Source organism: Selaginella moellendorffii, unplaced genomic scaffold (assembly GCF_000143415.4).
Source record: "Selaginella moellendorffii unplaced genomic scaffold, v1.0 SELMOscaffold_22, whole genome shotgun sequence".
Lineage (NCBI taxonomy): Eukaryota > Viridiplantae > Streptophyta > Lycopodiopsida > Selaginellales > Selaginellaceae > Selaginella > Selaginella moellendorffii.
In genome coordinates this window covers 1,757,429-1,770,952 of record NW_003314283.1, presented here as the reverse complement: position 1 = coordinate 1,770,952, position 13,524 = coordinate 1,757,429, and the positions used below count along the sequence as shown (strand labels likewise).

Here is a 13,524-nt window from a genome sequence, read left to right as displayed (position 1 = left end):
CAATTACGACAATTGTTTTGCATGCAACTCAAAACAAAAAATATAAATCCGGACATGTAAAACTATATAATGCTCCCATGCGCAATCATATATTTATTACCATAAATGGGACAACTAATCCTTATTTTTGAGAACTTATAAAAAGTTAGAATTACCTTAAAAAACTACAACAGGACATTTAAAAGAAATAAGACAGTTTGAAAATAATTCAAAAGGGAGCATCAATGATGGTGATGGGCATTTGGATCTAGATCTTGGAGGTTGATGCTATTTGGATCCAGATCAAGATCTTTGGATTGTACTCTCATGCATCAATATAAAATTTCACATGAAAAGGATCTTCCAGTGGCACCTCCATCAAAAAGAGTTTGCATGTCTCAGCCATTAACTTGTGAATGCATAAGCTTTTTTTCTTCTTTTGTGGACTGTCTTGGATCAAATTATCCCAAGAAATCTAGTACGCAGACTTTTGGTGGTTAGAAGCAAAAACTTTTGAGGCGTGACATTAAATTCACCTTTTTGACTGGGCACGGGAGGGAGCAGCACCAGCTTCTTCGAGTCTCTTCCATGTCTTGTCTCGCTTCTCCTGTGCGTCTTTGGCCTTGTCTTCGTCGTCTACATACTCGTGCTGGCACGACTGGAACAGCTCCGTGTCCATCTCCAGGAACATCTTCCGGACGTTCATGGTGAGGCCGTGCACGGGTTGGCTCCAGTGGCTTCTCACGTTCTTCTCTAGAGCTGGGAAAAGGAGGGGGAGGATGACGTGCCTGAACTGCGTTACCAGGCTCACAATGTGGTCGTTGTTCCAAAGGAAGAGCGCGCGTTCGGCCACCTGCGATCAGCAGAGTGGAGCCGCGGTTGAGAAATCGGGAAGCACCGAGTAGCGCTACTACCTGAAAGTGCTGGCTGTTGATGGAATGATTCAGCTGCTTGAACAGAGGAACCATCATCTCCGCAAACTCCTCCGGCTGGCAGGCGTCCAGTATCTCCTCCAACTCGTTGAGAAACAATACCTCCTTCTGGCTGTTGGTTACTGGCCAGTACCTGAGGAGCCCCTGGATGACTAGCGCCGAGAGCTTGGGGTCCTTCTCCACAAACTGTGACACGCAGTAGGCAAGCTGCTGGTAATACAATGGCAGGCCCCTGGGCTTGTGCAGTGGAATCAAGGCTCGCACCAGGAACGTCTTATGCTCCTCCTTGAGCGGCAGAGCAAAGCCATTGATGATGCTCCCCAGGATCTCCAGCAGCTCGGCAATGCCGTTGTGCTTCTCCGTCTCGTAGATGAACTGGTAAAAGATGTTGTTGACGGCCTTCCTGATGAAGGAGCGGTGGAGCATAAACTTGCCATAGATCCTGTGCATTATAGTCTTCAAGTACTCCCTCTCCCGTGGGTCCTCTGAGTCGAAGAGATCCAGCAGCCGAAGTAGAAACTGCTGGTCGATATACTTGGAGGCCACCTTGGCCTCCACGTCTGCCGACACCACGAAGCGGAGCAGTAGCTCGTAAACCGCCTGGAGGTGAGGCCAGGAGGGCTCCAGTGAGGGCTCCTCGTCTTCGGCCGCGTCCAGCATGCCTCCGGTGGAAGCCCCGGAGCTGTGGTAGGGCGCCAGCGGCAGGGCCCGGAAGATGTTGGCCGCCACCATCTTGACAATGTCGTCGAACACCGCCTCGGACAGCTTGGTGGTGCCTGCTGTAAGGTAGTCCACCAGCTCCAGCAGGGTCTGGCGCTTCACCTCCTTGTCCCGGACGTTCCTGGTGGGCTCGTTGAAGTCGAAGAGTGTGCAGCAGAAGGCGAGCTTCTTGATGAACAGGTTCTGCCTCTCGGATGCCGGCACGTCCCGGAAGGATGGCAGCGCCTCCACATTCAGCCTGATGCTCTTGGAGTGAGCTGCCCGCGAGGAAGATGAGTGGCGCGCTGGCACCGATGAAGAAAGGTTGGAGACGAGGAGTGAGTTGCGGGGCAGCGCGCTGCTGCTGCTAGACCTTGAGCTCGGCCCCTGCATGGCCCGGACGGTGCCGGGCGATGACAAGGAGGGAGAGGAGGTGGATGATCCGCCGCTACCATCTCCACCACCGTAGCCACCAACGTCACCAAATTCTCTGGATGACTTCCGAGGCATTTCTAGTGCTGCTAGTGGGCCACTCGATCATGATGTCTTCGCCATCTCAAGAATCCAAAACTCTGGATGCGCCACCACCAGGCACGCATATGGGGAGGGATTTGACAAACCGGAACACATCAAGCACTGCTAGCAGCAAGAAATGAGCAAGGGCAAGGAGAGGTGCTCACCCATTCTGGTGTCCCAGCCGCCCGCGCTTCCTTACAGCCTCCAAGAACCCTAATCTAGACGGCTTGGACACGTTGGCGGGAATATTAGTCATCGATACATTTAAAAAGGTTACAACACATCAACAGACTCTCTCAGTTGAAGGCGTCCTCCCTATCGCCTTCTACGTGGTCAGCCTCCTCCAGGTTGCTAAATTCCAAAAAGTGCGTCGGCCTGTGGTCCTCGTGGTAGTACTCGCGGGGATTGGCCAGCTTAACGCCATACTTCATCCCGGTCGAGTGCTTGACGCCCATGAAGTTGTAGTTCCATGGCCCATTATCGGGAACCTGCGAGTAGAACGGGCCCCCGTTAGTTGCTCTGCCACTCCACAACAAGACGAAACAACTATCATCTTACCATGTAAAAGCCCAAGAAGCGGTCGCTCAAGAGCATCTGGACCTTCTCGTAATGTGTGGGAAGGTACCCATGGGGATTGCTGCCAGTGTCTTTGTTGGCACGGCCCCACTCGTAGCCAGTCGGGGTGAGCTTGTAAGCCGTCAAGGAGCACGAGCCGGGCGTAAAACTGCAAGTCAATATGATACACTTCTCCCCTTCCCACTGCTTGTTGTTCTCCAAGATCTTGGCATGAGAAGTAACGTCCTGCGAGCAGTCATTCCCATCCGGTTAACAACATCAGTGGAAAGATTGACAAACAAACGGTACCTGTGGAGACAACTGTGGCAACTCGTTGGGTTGGGTGTGTATCCATCCAAGAGGTTCCAAGTCGTTGAGGTAGTCGTGCTCCGGAAGAGCCGCAGGCAAATGAACCTGCTGGTGCGTCCCCCACTGTGGCGGCATTACAATGCAGCGAATCTCCTTCACCTGAGGATTATCAGGTGGGCTCAGGCCGTATAGGTATCCTGCAATCTGCGTCCGCAAGTCGGCGACACATATGAAAGTCTTGAGGACGTTCTTGGGCATGATATACGTGTACCCAGCCTCCTGCGGAACGAAATCGACGTCACAGCCAGCCAAAAAAAGAAGCTCGTGCGCTCACCTTAATGTCGTCCGAGTTTACGTATATATGATTGACGCGGAGATAGAGATTGGTCGCCGATATTGCTCGTACACGCCAATCTGTCTTGGAACCAAAAGCTTGCTGTTCGTAGGGACTGGTAGTGGTGACGATAAGCTCATCACCATGAACATTCGTGGTTCTAGTCGTAACAGCAGTAAGCTGGCTCGCTTCCTTGGCCTGCACAAAATAGAAAAGGCACGGTAAGTCCATAAACCTCTTCAGGGTGTAATGACAACACACCTGCTTCTCAATCTCAGCGATCTGCTGCCGTTGTTGCGAAGGTGGAGTGATCTCGGCACCAAGAATAATGTCTCGAATCTCCGACTGCGTCAATGCAGAAGTATTTACATTGTTTTTCTTGGCATAGTCGGACAATATAAGATCTCTCAGTGCAACCTCGACCTGCACAAAAAGTGTTAGCACCAGCAATCCCCTAAGCCACTGTAAGCCATACCTTCATCCATTGGTCATCCGTCAAGGAAGGCCAAATATGATGGGGTTCTGTAACAATAGTCTTGTCCGGCTTCAAGAGCATTTTGGCCTTTTCGTTGTTCACATGTAATGCCCGGAGGATTAATATCAACCGCGAAAAGGCCGTGTACGAGGATATACTCTTGAGCCAGTCGTCATATATGTTGAAGAGAACCATCTGGGGTTCTGTAGCCTTGAGAATCAGATCGCCGAATTTTTCAATCTTTAAGCAAGCCTGGAAAGGTAACTGCAGCTCGCTCCCCTTGATGACGATGTTGGGGAAATCAAGAAGATGAACTTCCAAAGGATCAAGCATCCCCTTGCGAGTCACGATGATCTGCTTCGGCTGCTCTTCCACAGGTAGTGATCTGACCAGGGCGGCTACTTCTTCCGCTGTTTTCCATTTTGCAAGCTGACCCAGACGCTTTTGCCCAGCCCAGACACTGGTATGAATTACCTGCACAGTAACAGTTTAGAGAGCTTACAGGCCGAACGGATATATTTACCTTCAGAAACAGTTGCCCAGTACGTGGATTGAAGATAAAGATTGCTCCATTGATAGGTTTGGTTGTCAAGTTGCCTTCGAATGTTTTGTGGATGGTAACCCGATACACATTGGTGTCATCGACAAACCAGATGATCTGGTTGCTGAAAAGCTCTCCATAGTTTTGAGACGAGAGGTAAGGCTCTGTAGGCTCCGATGAATACAGCTGCAGACCTTTCCGCACCCGCTCCCGTAGCACGTAAAGAGCAGGATTCGCCTAAGAAAAAGAATAGAATCAGAAATGCTTAGCAAACTGGAGAGTAAACACACCTTCATAATCTTGTTCATAGCTTGAGCAAGAAGTGGCTTAGATCCGGGAAACCAATTTCCAAACGCGGAGTGTAAATTGTAGGCCAAATCGATGCCGATCATGACACCTGCATTGCAAGGCCTTAGATTAAAACACAGTTGAGTCAACAACAATACCTGTTGGGGCTGGATATATGGACATGTTGTCCGTGGTATAGTCAAGGAACTTTGCTCTTGTGTAGCGCTCGATGTCGTGAGAATCATAATCACCCCAACGCAGCTGAACGTCAATCCAGTACTTATTGCTCGTCTTCTGATCGAAATGGTCTTTGCCTTCCGCAACAAGACTTGGCTTGCTCATGGGCCATTTGTACGCCGCAAAGAGGAGGATATCTGCGCAAGAGCTGTTCATCTTGTAGCTCTTTCGAGGATGGATGGTTTCCTTCTGCACGGTCTCAATCTCCAAAGCATCCAACTCTTGGTCGAGGACTTGACAAAGATCCATCACCACACTCTCGTGGATCTTCTGCCACAGATGAGCTCTGAAGATTTGAATGAGGGAGATCTTCAAGGTTGGAATCTTGCCGTGCATGAAAATGCCTGTCAGATCGAGCTGAACCTGGAAGCCGACGTAAACGTTTGCCCGGTTGATAGTAGGAGACCACCATAAAGTGAAGCGGCGATTCGGAATCTGGTTTAACCCGGACCGTTGAGCGTTGGTCAGCTTCTTGTACTTCATAGATTCCTCGAAGCCTGACGCCTTCTCCCAGAAAAGACCCTCCCACGTCGGAAAGTACGTCCCTTTGAAAAGTGTGTGCTCCAATATTCCTTCTACACCTCCCAGGGCCTGAATCACATCCGTCCGGTAGTTGTTCAAGTTCCAGAGCTTGCCGTCATGCCGCTGGTGAGTCCACCAGAAAGGATTCTGCTTGAGAACCTGATACTGCTTGAAATCTGTCCGAACACGCCATCCCTTGTCATATGCAAGCGTATGTCGATCCTTTTGAAACAATGTGTTGATACGTGGAATACCGCGGTCCCAAGAGTCCTCCAAATCCTCCAGCGTAAGCCTCCTGTTTTGCGCTTGAGCTTCTTGCCTCTTCAGTGCATATTCGGCCCAAACCCGCTGCGAATCGATAAATTCACTCTCCCAAGGTTGAATGTACCGATACAAGTTCGGAATAAGCTGTTCGTCTTCGTGGCTCATACCACTCCGGAAATGCGTTATTCCCACGTCCGTCTGCTGACTATAACGCAAGTCACTCTGCGGTATGAGTATATGCCCCATTGAAAGCATGCCCAGGCCTCCTATTTCCTTTGGAGTATAAAAAATGACAGGAGGGAACCTGAAACACAAGGAAAACAAGACTGAGAAACATAAAGTGCAAAATAACATGTTCAACTTACCGGCTAGGCATTTTTGAATTTAAGCCGATCTTGATTCGGGTTTGAATCTTATTCTCACATTTCACCAGCAGATCAAGTAATTCCTGAGTATGGACAGTAGCCTCCCGAAAGTATGTCATCAATCCTGAAACAATGATGGTTATAATAAAAACGTAACAGAAGCAGTGAGTAGCATACCGATCAAGGCGGTGTTCCATTTGTTGACAATTTTGGTGAACGTTGTCGATCCTGAAGACATAAGAATCTGACGGACTCGGTTCTCAAAGACTTTCATATGCTCGTCGTCCACCCGAAGGTAAGCCATAGCCGTACGCTCTTTCGTCTGCTCGTTTTGTAGATTCCAGACACCATCCTTACTACCAAAAGCTTCCTGAGACATGCGGCATTTTGGAAGAATTCGAACCTCAAAGCCACACCTATAAAAGGTGAAAAAATCTCAGCGACAAACAAAGAGAAGGAGAAAACTTCTTACATGCTGAAGAGCAGATTAGGATTGTCCTTGCTGTACACGGAGACGAAGCTGTTTTCCCATTCCAGCGTAGTAATGCTTCGAGGCAATCTGTTTTTAATATCCCAGAAGACACTTCGTCCAAGATTTACTGTGTAGCAAAAAGTCAGACGACAGACGAACAAAGAAAGTAAGCTTACCATCATGCTTCATAAGCCGCATTCGAGCATCTCTTGGCCAGCATTTCTTGTTGTTGTACCCGACAATGTTTTCATTGTTAGGATCCGGGTGCTCGGTCAGATATCTCTGGATCAAGTCTCTGGCTTCCTCGTGCGTAAAACGGAAAAGCATGTGCACTTTGTCGATGTATCGCGAATATAAACGAATAGGATGGCGTGTTTCAACTTTCACGTCCCAGAACGTCATAAACTCGTTTGGCATCTGTGGCGGTCCAGCAATTTCACTCGCCCGAGTAAGACCCAGCACTAGGAGATCCAAAACAAGACCATAGTACTGGACCACAAACGACGCAAACTGTAGACCACGGATTAGTCCATAAGAATTCGTGTGGCTCATGTCCTTGTAAGAAAGCACGACGTTGTTCTTCGCAGTCACATAATCGGCTATATTGTGATCAAGAACCAGACGCAATAACCTGTCACGGACTGGTAAATAAATCATGATAAGGAAAACGAAGCAGACGTTACCTGTTCAGCATTGTCAAATCGATTTTGTCAAACAGCTTTTCGAACTTCGTTTGAAGCATAACAACACATTGCCCCTCGTTTGTATCCCAAATATCTTGCAGGTTGTTGATGCCTTGGCACCATTTGTAAACGAGAAGTGGAGGCGGCTCTGAATCAGCGGGCTTGATCCAGTTGGGAAACAGGTGACGTTTGTCGCCCTCATACCATAGATATTGGTCGAGGTAAGCATCTGTAATTTTCTCCAGAGGCTCGATCTCATAGACGGGTATGAGATGACTGTAGAGATCCATAAATTCGATACCCACCTACACCACGGTACTAATCAGCACAGTTAAGAAAAAGAATACGCACCTCCTTAAATGCACGCTGAGTTAGCAAGTGCCTCTTGATCCGAGATAGTGCTTCATGCGGATTATCGTAAGCCTGTAAATAAAAAGATTTGAGTAAGAAAATCCCAAGTTATTGACAGTCGCGAACCTGCTCAATCAAGCCGAGCTCCTCCCTTTGTTGTTGATTCAATCTAACAGCAACACTGTACGACTCTTTTAGCCGTTCGAGAGCCAGGATTAAGAGCTTGGTGTCATGCTTATAAGAAAGGGGAGGAAACGGGATGGGAGAAAACTTTCTTGACTCGAGCCAGTGGACAGTCGTCGTATAAATCGCAACAGCTTCTTCAGGCGTCACGTAAGGTCCGTCTTTCAAATAATTGTGTTGACGCTCCTGGAAGACACTAGCGGTTAAGAAAGAAACCACAACATGATCAATGGTAACGCACCTGCTCTGCTTTTAGCCATAACCGTGTCAGTCGTCCGAGATTCTTCCGACAGACTGTCTTGTCTACAGTCGCGCCCCGTCTGATACGTTCTCGATTGTAGTGGGCAACGTTGGTCCACCAATCGGCTTTTGACTTCACATAACGCAGGATCATGTTTTCTATGGGAACGGGCAAGCCAGGAACCTGTTTAAAGTATTAGCAGTCACTACCATGAACATATTAGAATTATCCAGTATACCTTCCACGGAATATTAGCTTTCCAGCAGCGCCATGCTTCGCTCAAGTGCTGAAGAATGGTTCGAGCCTTGTTCTGCTTTATTCCCTCTGTGTCGAACAAAGAATTAGTTACACAATGATGCTTCCAAAGAGATAAAGTGGTAGTACCTGGCATAGCATCTAGAACGTCGTGCATCACTGCAGCCCGGAGCTCAAGATCGAAGTGGCTTTCAACACGTTGCTTGGTGACAGTTTTTGCGATGCCTTTGGAATGTCTTCCTTCGAACTGACGAGCAAGCAAGTTACCGAGCCATCGCTCCAAAAGCGGCACCACACCGCGGAGGAAAAACAACCAAACCCTCCACATAGGCGCCCAGAAGCCACAACCAGGACCCTTGCCAACCGGTCCGGTATTGAAGCGGTAGTAGATGAGATGCTTCAAATCCTTGCACATCCTGATCTGACGCATGAGCCTGTACTTGTAACGGTACATGCCCGTGAGCTGCCCAACGTGCGAGAATGTGTACTGCAATCCATCGGCAAGCTGGAAGGCATCGACGTTGCCCAGCCTAAACTGTATATTCGCGTCGACGACGAGCTTTGTCAACCGTAGTATCTCACGGCAAAGGTGGAAGGCATTGCCAAAGCGGGACTTCTTTCGCTCTTTAGTCGTCAGCGTTTTCACGGGCTTAAGATTGAAGTTGTAGTCAAGATGCAGATAGTTGAGGTTCTTGCGATGGATCAGCAAATTGAGCATGTTGTAGCCTTGACGACAGACTTGCAGTCCAGCTTCGGCCCAGTCCAACTCTGTCGTCTGGAAAAATTTTGTAGCACGTAAAGAGCGAAACAGGTACTTCTTCTTCTGCCCTTTAGGAGCCCGGTGATGGAGCTCGTTCAAAACATAGCACTTGAGAAGCTTCTGGTAGCTGACCCTGACCTTGACAGGGTATGTTGGTGGACTACAAGAACAAACAGTCCAGTTATTAACCACGAGCAGAGGAAGTCCACCATACGTACCAGTGCTCTTTGTACCAGTCGGAAACAAGGGGAACGTCTTCGGCACGACGCGTCCTACCAGACCGCATGTTGAAGGGCCGAGGCGCGAAAAGTAGTGCAATTCCCGCAGCAGTAGTGTCGGTGTAGATTTTTGTCGTGGGCAATAGAGGTTCAACACCTTCTGGAAGTTCAAAATCGTCCTCTTCCTCGCTCTCCTCTACAACTGGCTTCTTCTCCCTCCGGTCCATCTTATAAAAGGGTATCGGATGTATCAAGGGGTCGTAGTAGAATGCAGGAAGGTCGGGATCCTCTGTCTTGATGTACATCACCATGGGCGTGTGATATACACCAAGCTTCACTTTTCGAGGCCTGTTGTTGTATAGGTGAGGGAAAGCTATTCGATATTCGGTTCTCAGCGGAGACCGAATAATGAGTTTGTTAATGTCGTTAAACTCGTTCCAGTCCTCATCACCTTTTTCCATGTCACGGTAAAGCGGCTCAAACTTGGGACCCCCTGACAGCACCAAGGGTGAGACGAAATCCAATTTGAGGGCAAGACGTTTTACCTGGTATGCACATGTTCAGAGCTTTCGCAGTGAAGAAGGATTCCATGTCGAAGAGATAGAAATAATTCCTGTCGATCAAATCCGATAGCAACTGCCCGGCCAGCCTATGGAGTGTGGCCATAATGGGTAACGACAGTTGCCACCGACGGTAGCTGGGGCCGTTGATCAGCTTTGTCTTGACGAGCGGCTTGTGGTCGTAGAACCACCTGTAGACGGCAGCGTCTTCCTCAGGATCAAGTTCGAGCTGAATGGGTTCCAGCGGGTCCACGTCGAGAAGATTATCAGCGTAATCAAGCGGAGGCTCCTCGTCATCGAAAGGAGGGAAACGCATTCGCTTGAAATGTCTCCTGTCCCTCTTCTCGCGCCTCATCATGATCCACATAGTACCCCACTGCAACCAGCAGTGTCAAAAGCATGCACCACAAACTCTTGTCGTGGTTACCTGAGCTAAGTAGATAGGCTCTACAACCCACGGGATCTCGTCCACGAATGTGATGGCACCGGTTATGTGATACAGGACCTTTACATCGCGGACCTGGTGGTTTTGTTCAAACAAGAGATATCAGTCCGAGAAAGCGGAAGAGGACACGAAAACCACGTACCTGTTCCCAGGGCATGGGCATGTTTTCGAGGAGCTTGTAGACGGCATGAGGCACGAATTTGAGCGCACCCAAGTAGACCCGCTTGTCGTGGCGATACTTTTTGGAAGACATATCCCCATGGTCCCTGTTGAAAGCGCGAGAAACAATAAGAAACAATAGAAACCAATCCTCTCTATCGGGTGTGGCTACTCACTTGATAATCTTCCTCACGTGTTCCGGCGGCATGTCCTCCTTCTGGATCTCCACAAACCCAAACCTCCGCTTCTCGCCGTAGCGCTTGTTGTTGAGCTGCATCCATTTCCTGGCCTTCTCGTCCAGCTGCTTCTCCAGGTCGGCGGGCGTGGGAGTCTCGGGTATGCCGGGCGGCGGCAAGAACCCCTGCTGTGGAGGCGGCATTGCCGACGGTGGTGCGATACCCGGCGGCGCCAAGGGCAGAGCAGCCATACCTTGTGCCGCCGCCGCCGCCGCTGCCGAGGGAGGCACGCCGGGCGGCCCCCCCTGCATCATCGCTTGCTCGATTGCTTGCCGCTGCTAGCAGCGCCCAGCTAGCTCAATCCCAATCCCTAGGTAAAGTGGCACCAAGAAAACGAAAACCCTAGCTCGTGGTATTTACAAATTTTAAGTTTTACATGGTAATAAGAGAGAGAGAGAGAAGCGAGCTAAGGCTATGGCGGTGCCCAAAGATTTGCCGCTGCTCTAGCGCAGATGGGCGCCGCAGCGCGTGCACACGGTGTCGTGGGAAGAGTAGCAGCACACGGGGATGAAGCAGCACTTGAATGTGCTGCGCACTTTGACATTGCTGGCTTGCGATCCACACACGGGGCACATTCCACTCGCGGGGGTCGCCGATTTCACCTTGCGGCTCTCGCCACAGATCAATGGCAAGAAGAAAAACATCCTGTTGCTGGACTGTTGCCCCGATCGATCCTCTCCTCTCCTGCTAGGCTAGCTGCTACGAGCTTGAGATCTCGAATTTGAGCGCTTGCCACTTACAGTGTTCTAGATGCCTGGATGATCGCTTGGTTTGCCCTGTCTATGGCGATGGGCATCTATATAAAAAGTGATCGTGTACGTGTCGGTACGGCCCAGCACCACGCGGCTTACCCACAAAAGCACAAGGAAAGTCCTGGCTTGCGCGTTGCGCGTCGTGTACGAACACGAGGGGGATATTCCCGCCGTACGGAGGGGGTTTATCTATCCGCAATAGAGATGGCTATGGCGATGCCAATGCCGGTGGCCGTGGCGGCGGTGGCGCGAAGGGTCCCCGTTGTGGCGGCTCCATGGTCCACAAGGTTAGCGCTTCTGCTCACACCTCTTCTAGCATTGCGTGGAAGCCGCGAGTGATGATGTTTGAGGCAGGCACGCGAGCCCGCAATGCTTGTTCCAGAGCACGCCCGCGCTGAGATTCAGATTCACATCATCCCCCAGCGCTCCCAGCTCCACAGCAGCAGCGGCAGCAGCAGCATCCGATCCAACAGCCGTGCCCCAGCTAGAGGAAGAACAAGGAGCACCACAGTTGGAAGCCTCGCCCGCAGCCTCCAATCCCATCGCGGCGTTGAGGTCCGAGGCGGAGATCCTCAAGCGGAAGAAGAAGAGGATGGAGCTCCGGAGGAAGAGGCTCAAGCGGAAGAGGATGCTGCGCAAGAAAGGGCGGTGGCCACCCTCCAAAGTGAAGAAGAACAAGAATGTGTAACACCCAAGCGAGCTTTCTTACAAGCTTTTGAGGCTCCCCCATTGGTTCAAGCTCAAGCATTGCTCGGTACCGCTTTCAATACGGAGAAGATATCTATACGTGTTTAGTTGGCCGTCGTGCATGCATGGGGATCTCCGGCTTGGATGGAGCACGTCTTTGACTTGGTTGACGAGACCAGATTCTTGATCGCATCGGAAACTTCTTGAGGGACATCCTCCTGAGATATGCGAACTTGTTAGTAACAACGAGAGGACGCTAGAAAAAATGGTGACAGACACACACCTGAGGCCATCGGCTGCCGGTGTGACACCGAAACAAAGATCCCGGCGCCAGCATCTGTGAAGCCCGCTCTCCTTCCGTTTTCCACTGCTCGGACCAGCCGCAAGCCCACAAGAGCTGCATTGCGATATCGGCACCACGCCAAGGTGTGACGCTCGAGTTGGCCATCCTCGCCATCTCCAGCAGCGCGGCTCTGCCATTCCCGCGCCGGAGCAAGAACGCGTGAGCCCGGGCGACGTCCACTGGCAGCGTCGGCATGCAGCACCGCCTCACGAGCCACGCGTAGGCGAGCGTGGAGCGGAGCAACGCAGATCCCACTCCCGGGCTGCCCAGCAACAAGACGGGCAGCGCCGGCCTCGCCGGAGACGAATCCAGAATGGTGACGCTGCGCACTCTCATGCTCGAGGCAGCCGTAGCAACGGAGTAAGCTCTCGCCACCTCTGAGGCCGTGTCATGGGCAACCAGATGGAGATCCAGATCTTGGATCGGGAGGAGAGAGCGGAGGAGCTGGGCGAGAGCCTGTGCCTGCTCTTGAGTGTCTCCTCCCACGGGCCACTTGACAATCTCAACCTTCTCGGCGGGCATATCGCGAGTGGCGGCAGCTGGAAGAGCACCCGTCTCGAACATCTGCTCCAACCTCCACAGGAATCCCTTGTCCGCGATCTCCTTCACCACCGCCCGAGCGGCGGCCGCCAGCCACTCCAATCCCCCGAGCTCGCGCTTCCATTCCTCGAGCGTGAACTTGTCCGACAGCCCGGACCCTGGAAGATCGAGGGCGACGACGCGAAACCCCGCCGCCGCCAGCAATGGCTGCACTTTCCTGTAGATGAAAGAGCTGCTACCCATCCCGTGGAGCAACACCACCACCGGTGCTCCATCGCCCAGCTCTTGAGCTTGATCCGGGTCCGACGTGGTCGCGAATACTCTCACCGTCCTCCACCCGACCTCCACCTTGACAAACTTGCCACCCAGGAAATGCTGGCGCACCACAGCCGGCATTGCAAGCGGCCCTTCTTCGTCATCCTTGACAAGCGCACTCACCATCACGGCCAGAATCGCGACTACCATTCCAATCACTAGCACCAGTTTCTTCTTCACTGGTGGTGTTTGCTGGAGCGGTGGTGGTGGCTGCTGCGGTGGTGGCGGTGGCGGAGTAGCAGGGTCGCCTCCATCACTCATCTCGCTTTGGAGGCTTTCTAAAAACCAATGCAACTGAACTCTACCTA

General features: G+C 51.2%; 4 protein-coding genes across 5 annotated transcripts; 1 reads left to right on the top strand and 3 right to left on the bottom strand.

Moving 5' to 3' along the window:
- Positions 1-511: 511 nt before the first annotated feature.
- Positions 512-2,022, bottom strand: LOC9642405 (serine/threonine protein phosphatase 2A 57 kDa regulatory subunit B' beta isoform). Its single transcript, XM_024678554.1, has 2 exons — positions 894-2,022; positions 512-832 (listed from the first exon to the last, which is right to left on the bottom strand). Exons 1-2 carry the CDS (start codon positions 2,001-2,003, stop codon positions 512-514), a joined length of 1,431 nt encoding a protein of 476 aa, XP_024534322.1. The 5' UTR covers positions 2,004-2,022.
- A 340-nt stretch (positions 2,023-2,362) lies between these two features.
- On the bottom strand, positions 2,363-10,846 carry LOC9642404 (pre-mRNA-processing-splicing factor 8A). Of its 2 annotated transcripts, XM_024678524.1 has the most exons (24): positions 10,520-10,846; positions 10,327-10,450; positions 10,167-10,259; positions 9,725-10,115; positions 9,180-9,672; positions 8,331-9,121; positions 8,185-8,270; positions 7,947-8,129; positions 7,649-7,891; positions 7,523-7,594; positions 7,172-7,476; positions 6,665-7,119; positions 6,489-6,615; positions 6,194-6,432; positions 6,017-6,140; positions 4,787-5,955; positions 4,631-4,737; positions 4,323-4,577; positions 3,800-4,273; positions 3,586-3,747; positions 3,325-3,522; positions 2,991-3,269; positions 2,685-2,927; positions 2,363-2,614 (listed from the first exon to the last, which is right to left on the bottom strand). In XM_024678524.1, exons 1-24 carry the CDS (start codon positions 10,831-10,833, stop codon positions 2,423-2,425), a joined length of 7,119 nt encoding a protein of 2,372 aa, XP_024534292.1. In that variant the 5' UTR covers positions 10,834-10,846; the 3' UTR covers positions 2,363-2,422. The 2 variants fall into 2 exon arrangements, with proteins under 2 accessions (XP_024534292.1, XP_024534291.1); XM_024678523.1 differs by having other exon boundaries at positions 8,185-9,121.
- Positions 10,847-11,311: 465 nt separating this feature from the next.
- LOC112347520 lies at positions 11,312-12,123 on the top strand. The gene is made up of 2 exons (XM_024678531.1): positions 11,312-11,618; positions 11,686-12,123. Exons 1-2 carry the CDS (start codon positions 11,338-11,340, stop codon positions 12,017-12,019), a joined length of 615 nt encoding a protein of 204 aa, XP_024534299.1. The 5' UTR covers positions 11,312-11,337; the 3' UTR covers positions 12,020-12,123.
- On the bottom strand, positions 12,099-13,513 carry LOC9642847 (protein AUXIN RESPONSE 4). The gene is made up of 2 exons (XM_024678529.1): positions 12,302-13,513; positions 12,099-12,236 (listed from the first exon to the last, which is right to left on the bottom strand). The coding sequence occupies exons 1-2, from the start codon at positions 13,475-13,477 to the stop codon at positions 12,123-12,125; spliced, it is 1,290 nt and encodes a 429-aa protein (XP_024534297.1). The 5' UTR covers positions 13,478-13,513; the 3' UTR covers positions 12,099-12,122.
- Between the last annotated feature and the right edge of the window lie 11 nt (positions 13,514-13,524).

What these genes read in the sequence shown, in the direction of transcription:
- LOC9642405 (XM_024678554.1), bottom strand. Translation starts at nt 2,003, where the DNA reads ATGCAGGGGCCGAGCTCAAGGTCTAGCAGCAGCAGCGCGCTGCCCCGC. An exon ending in TCAACAGCCAGCACTTTCAG is followed by an intron (nt 833 to 893) that starts GTAGTAGCGCTA and finishes TGCTGATCGCAG; the next exon opens with GTGGCCGAACGCGCGCTCTT.
- LOC9642404 (XM_024678523.1), bottom strand. Translation starts at nt 10,833, where the DNA reads ATGATGCAGGGGGGGCCGCCCGGCGTGCCTCCCTCGGCAGCGGCGGCG. An exon ending in TATGGCTAAAAGCAGAGCAG is followed by an intron (nt 7,892 to 7,946) that starts GTGCGTTACCAT and finishes AGTGTCTTCCAG; the next exon opens with GAGCGTCAACACAATTATTT. An exon ending in AGCTCGGCTTGATTGAGCAG is followed by an intron (nt 7,595 to 7,648) that starts GTTCGCGACTGT and finishes TTTTATTTACAG; the next exon opens with GCTTACGATAATCCGCATGA.
- LOC112347520 (XM_024678531.1), top strand. Translation starts at nt 11,338, where the DNA reads ATGATCGCTTGGTTTGCCCTGTCTATGGCGATGGGCATCTATATAAAA. An exon ending in GCGGCTCCATGGTCCACAAG is followed by an intron (nt 11,619 to 11,685) that starts GTTAGCGCTTCT and finishes TGTTTGAGGCAG; the next exon opens with GCACGCGAGCCCGCAATGCT.
- LOC9642847 (XM_024678529.1), bottom strand. Translation starts at nt 13,477, where the DNA reads ATGAGTGATGGAGGCGACCCTGCTACTCCGCCACCGCCACCACCGCAG. An exon ending in CCGGCAGCCGATGGCCTCAG is followed by an intron (nt 12,237 to 12,301) that starts GTGTGTGTCTGT and finishes CGCATATCTCAG; the next exon opens with GAGGATGTCCCTCAAGAAGT.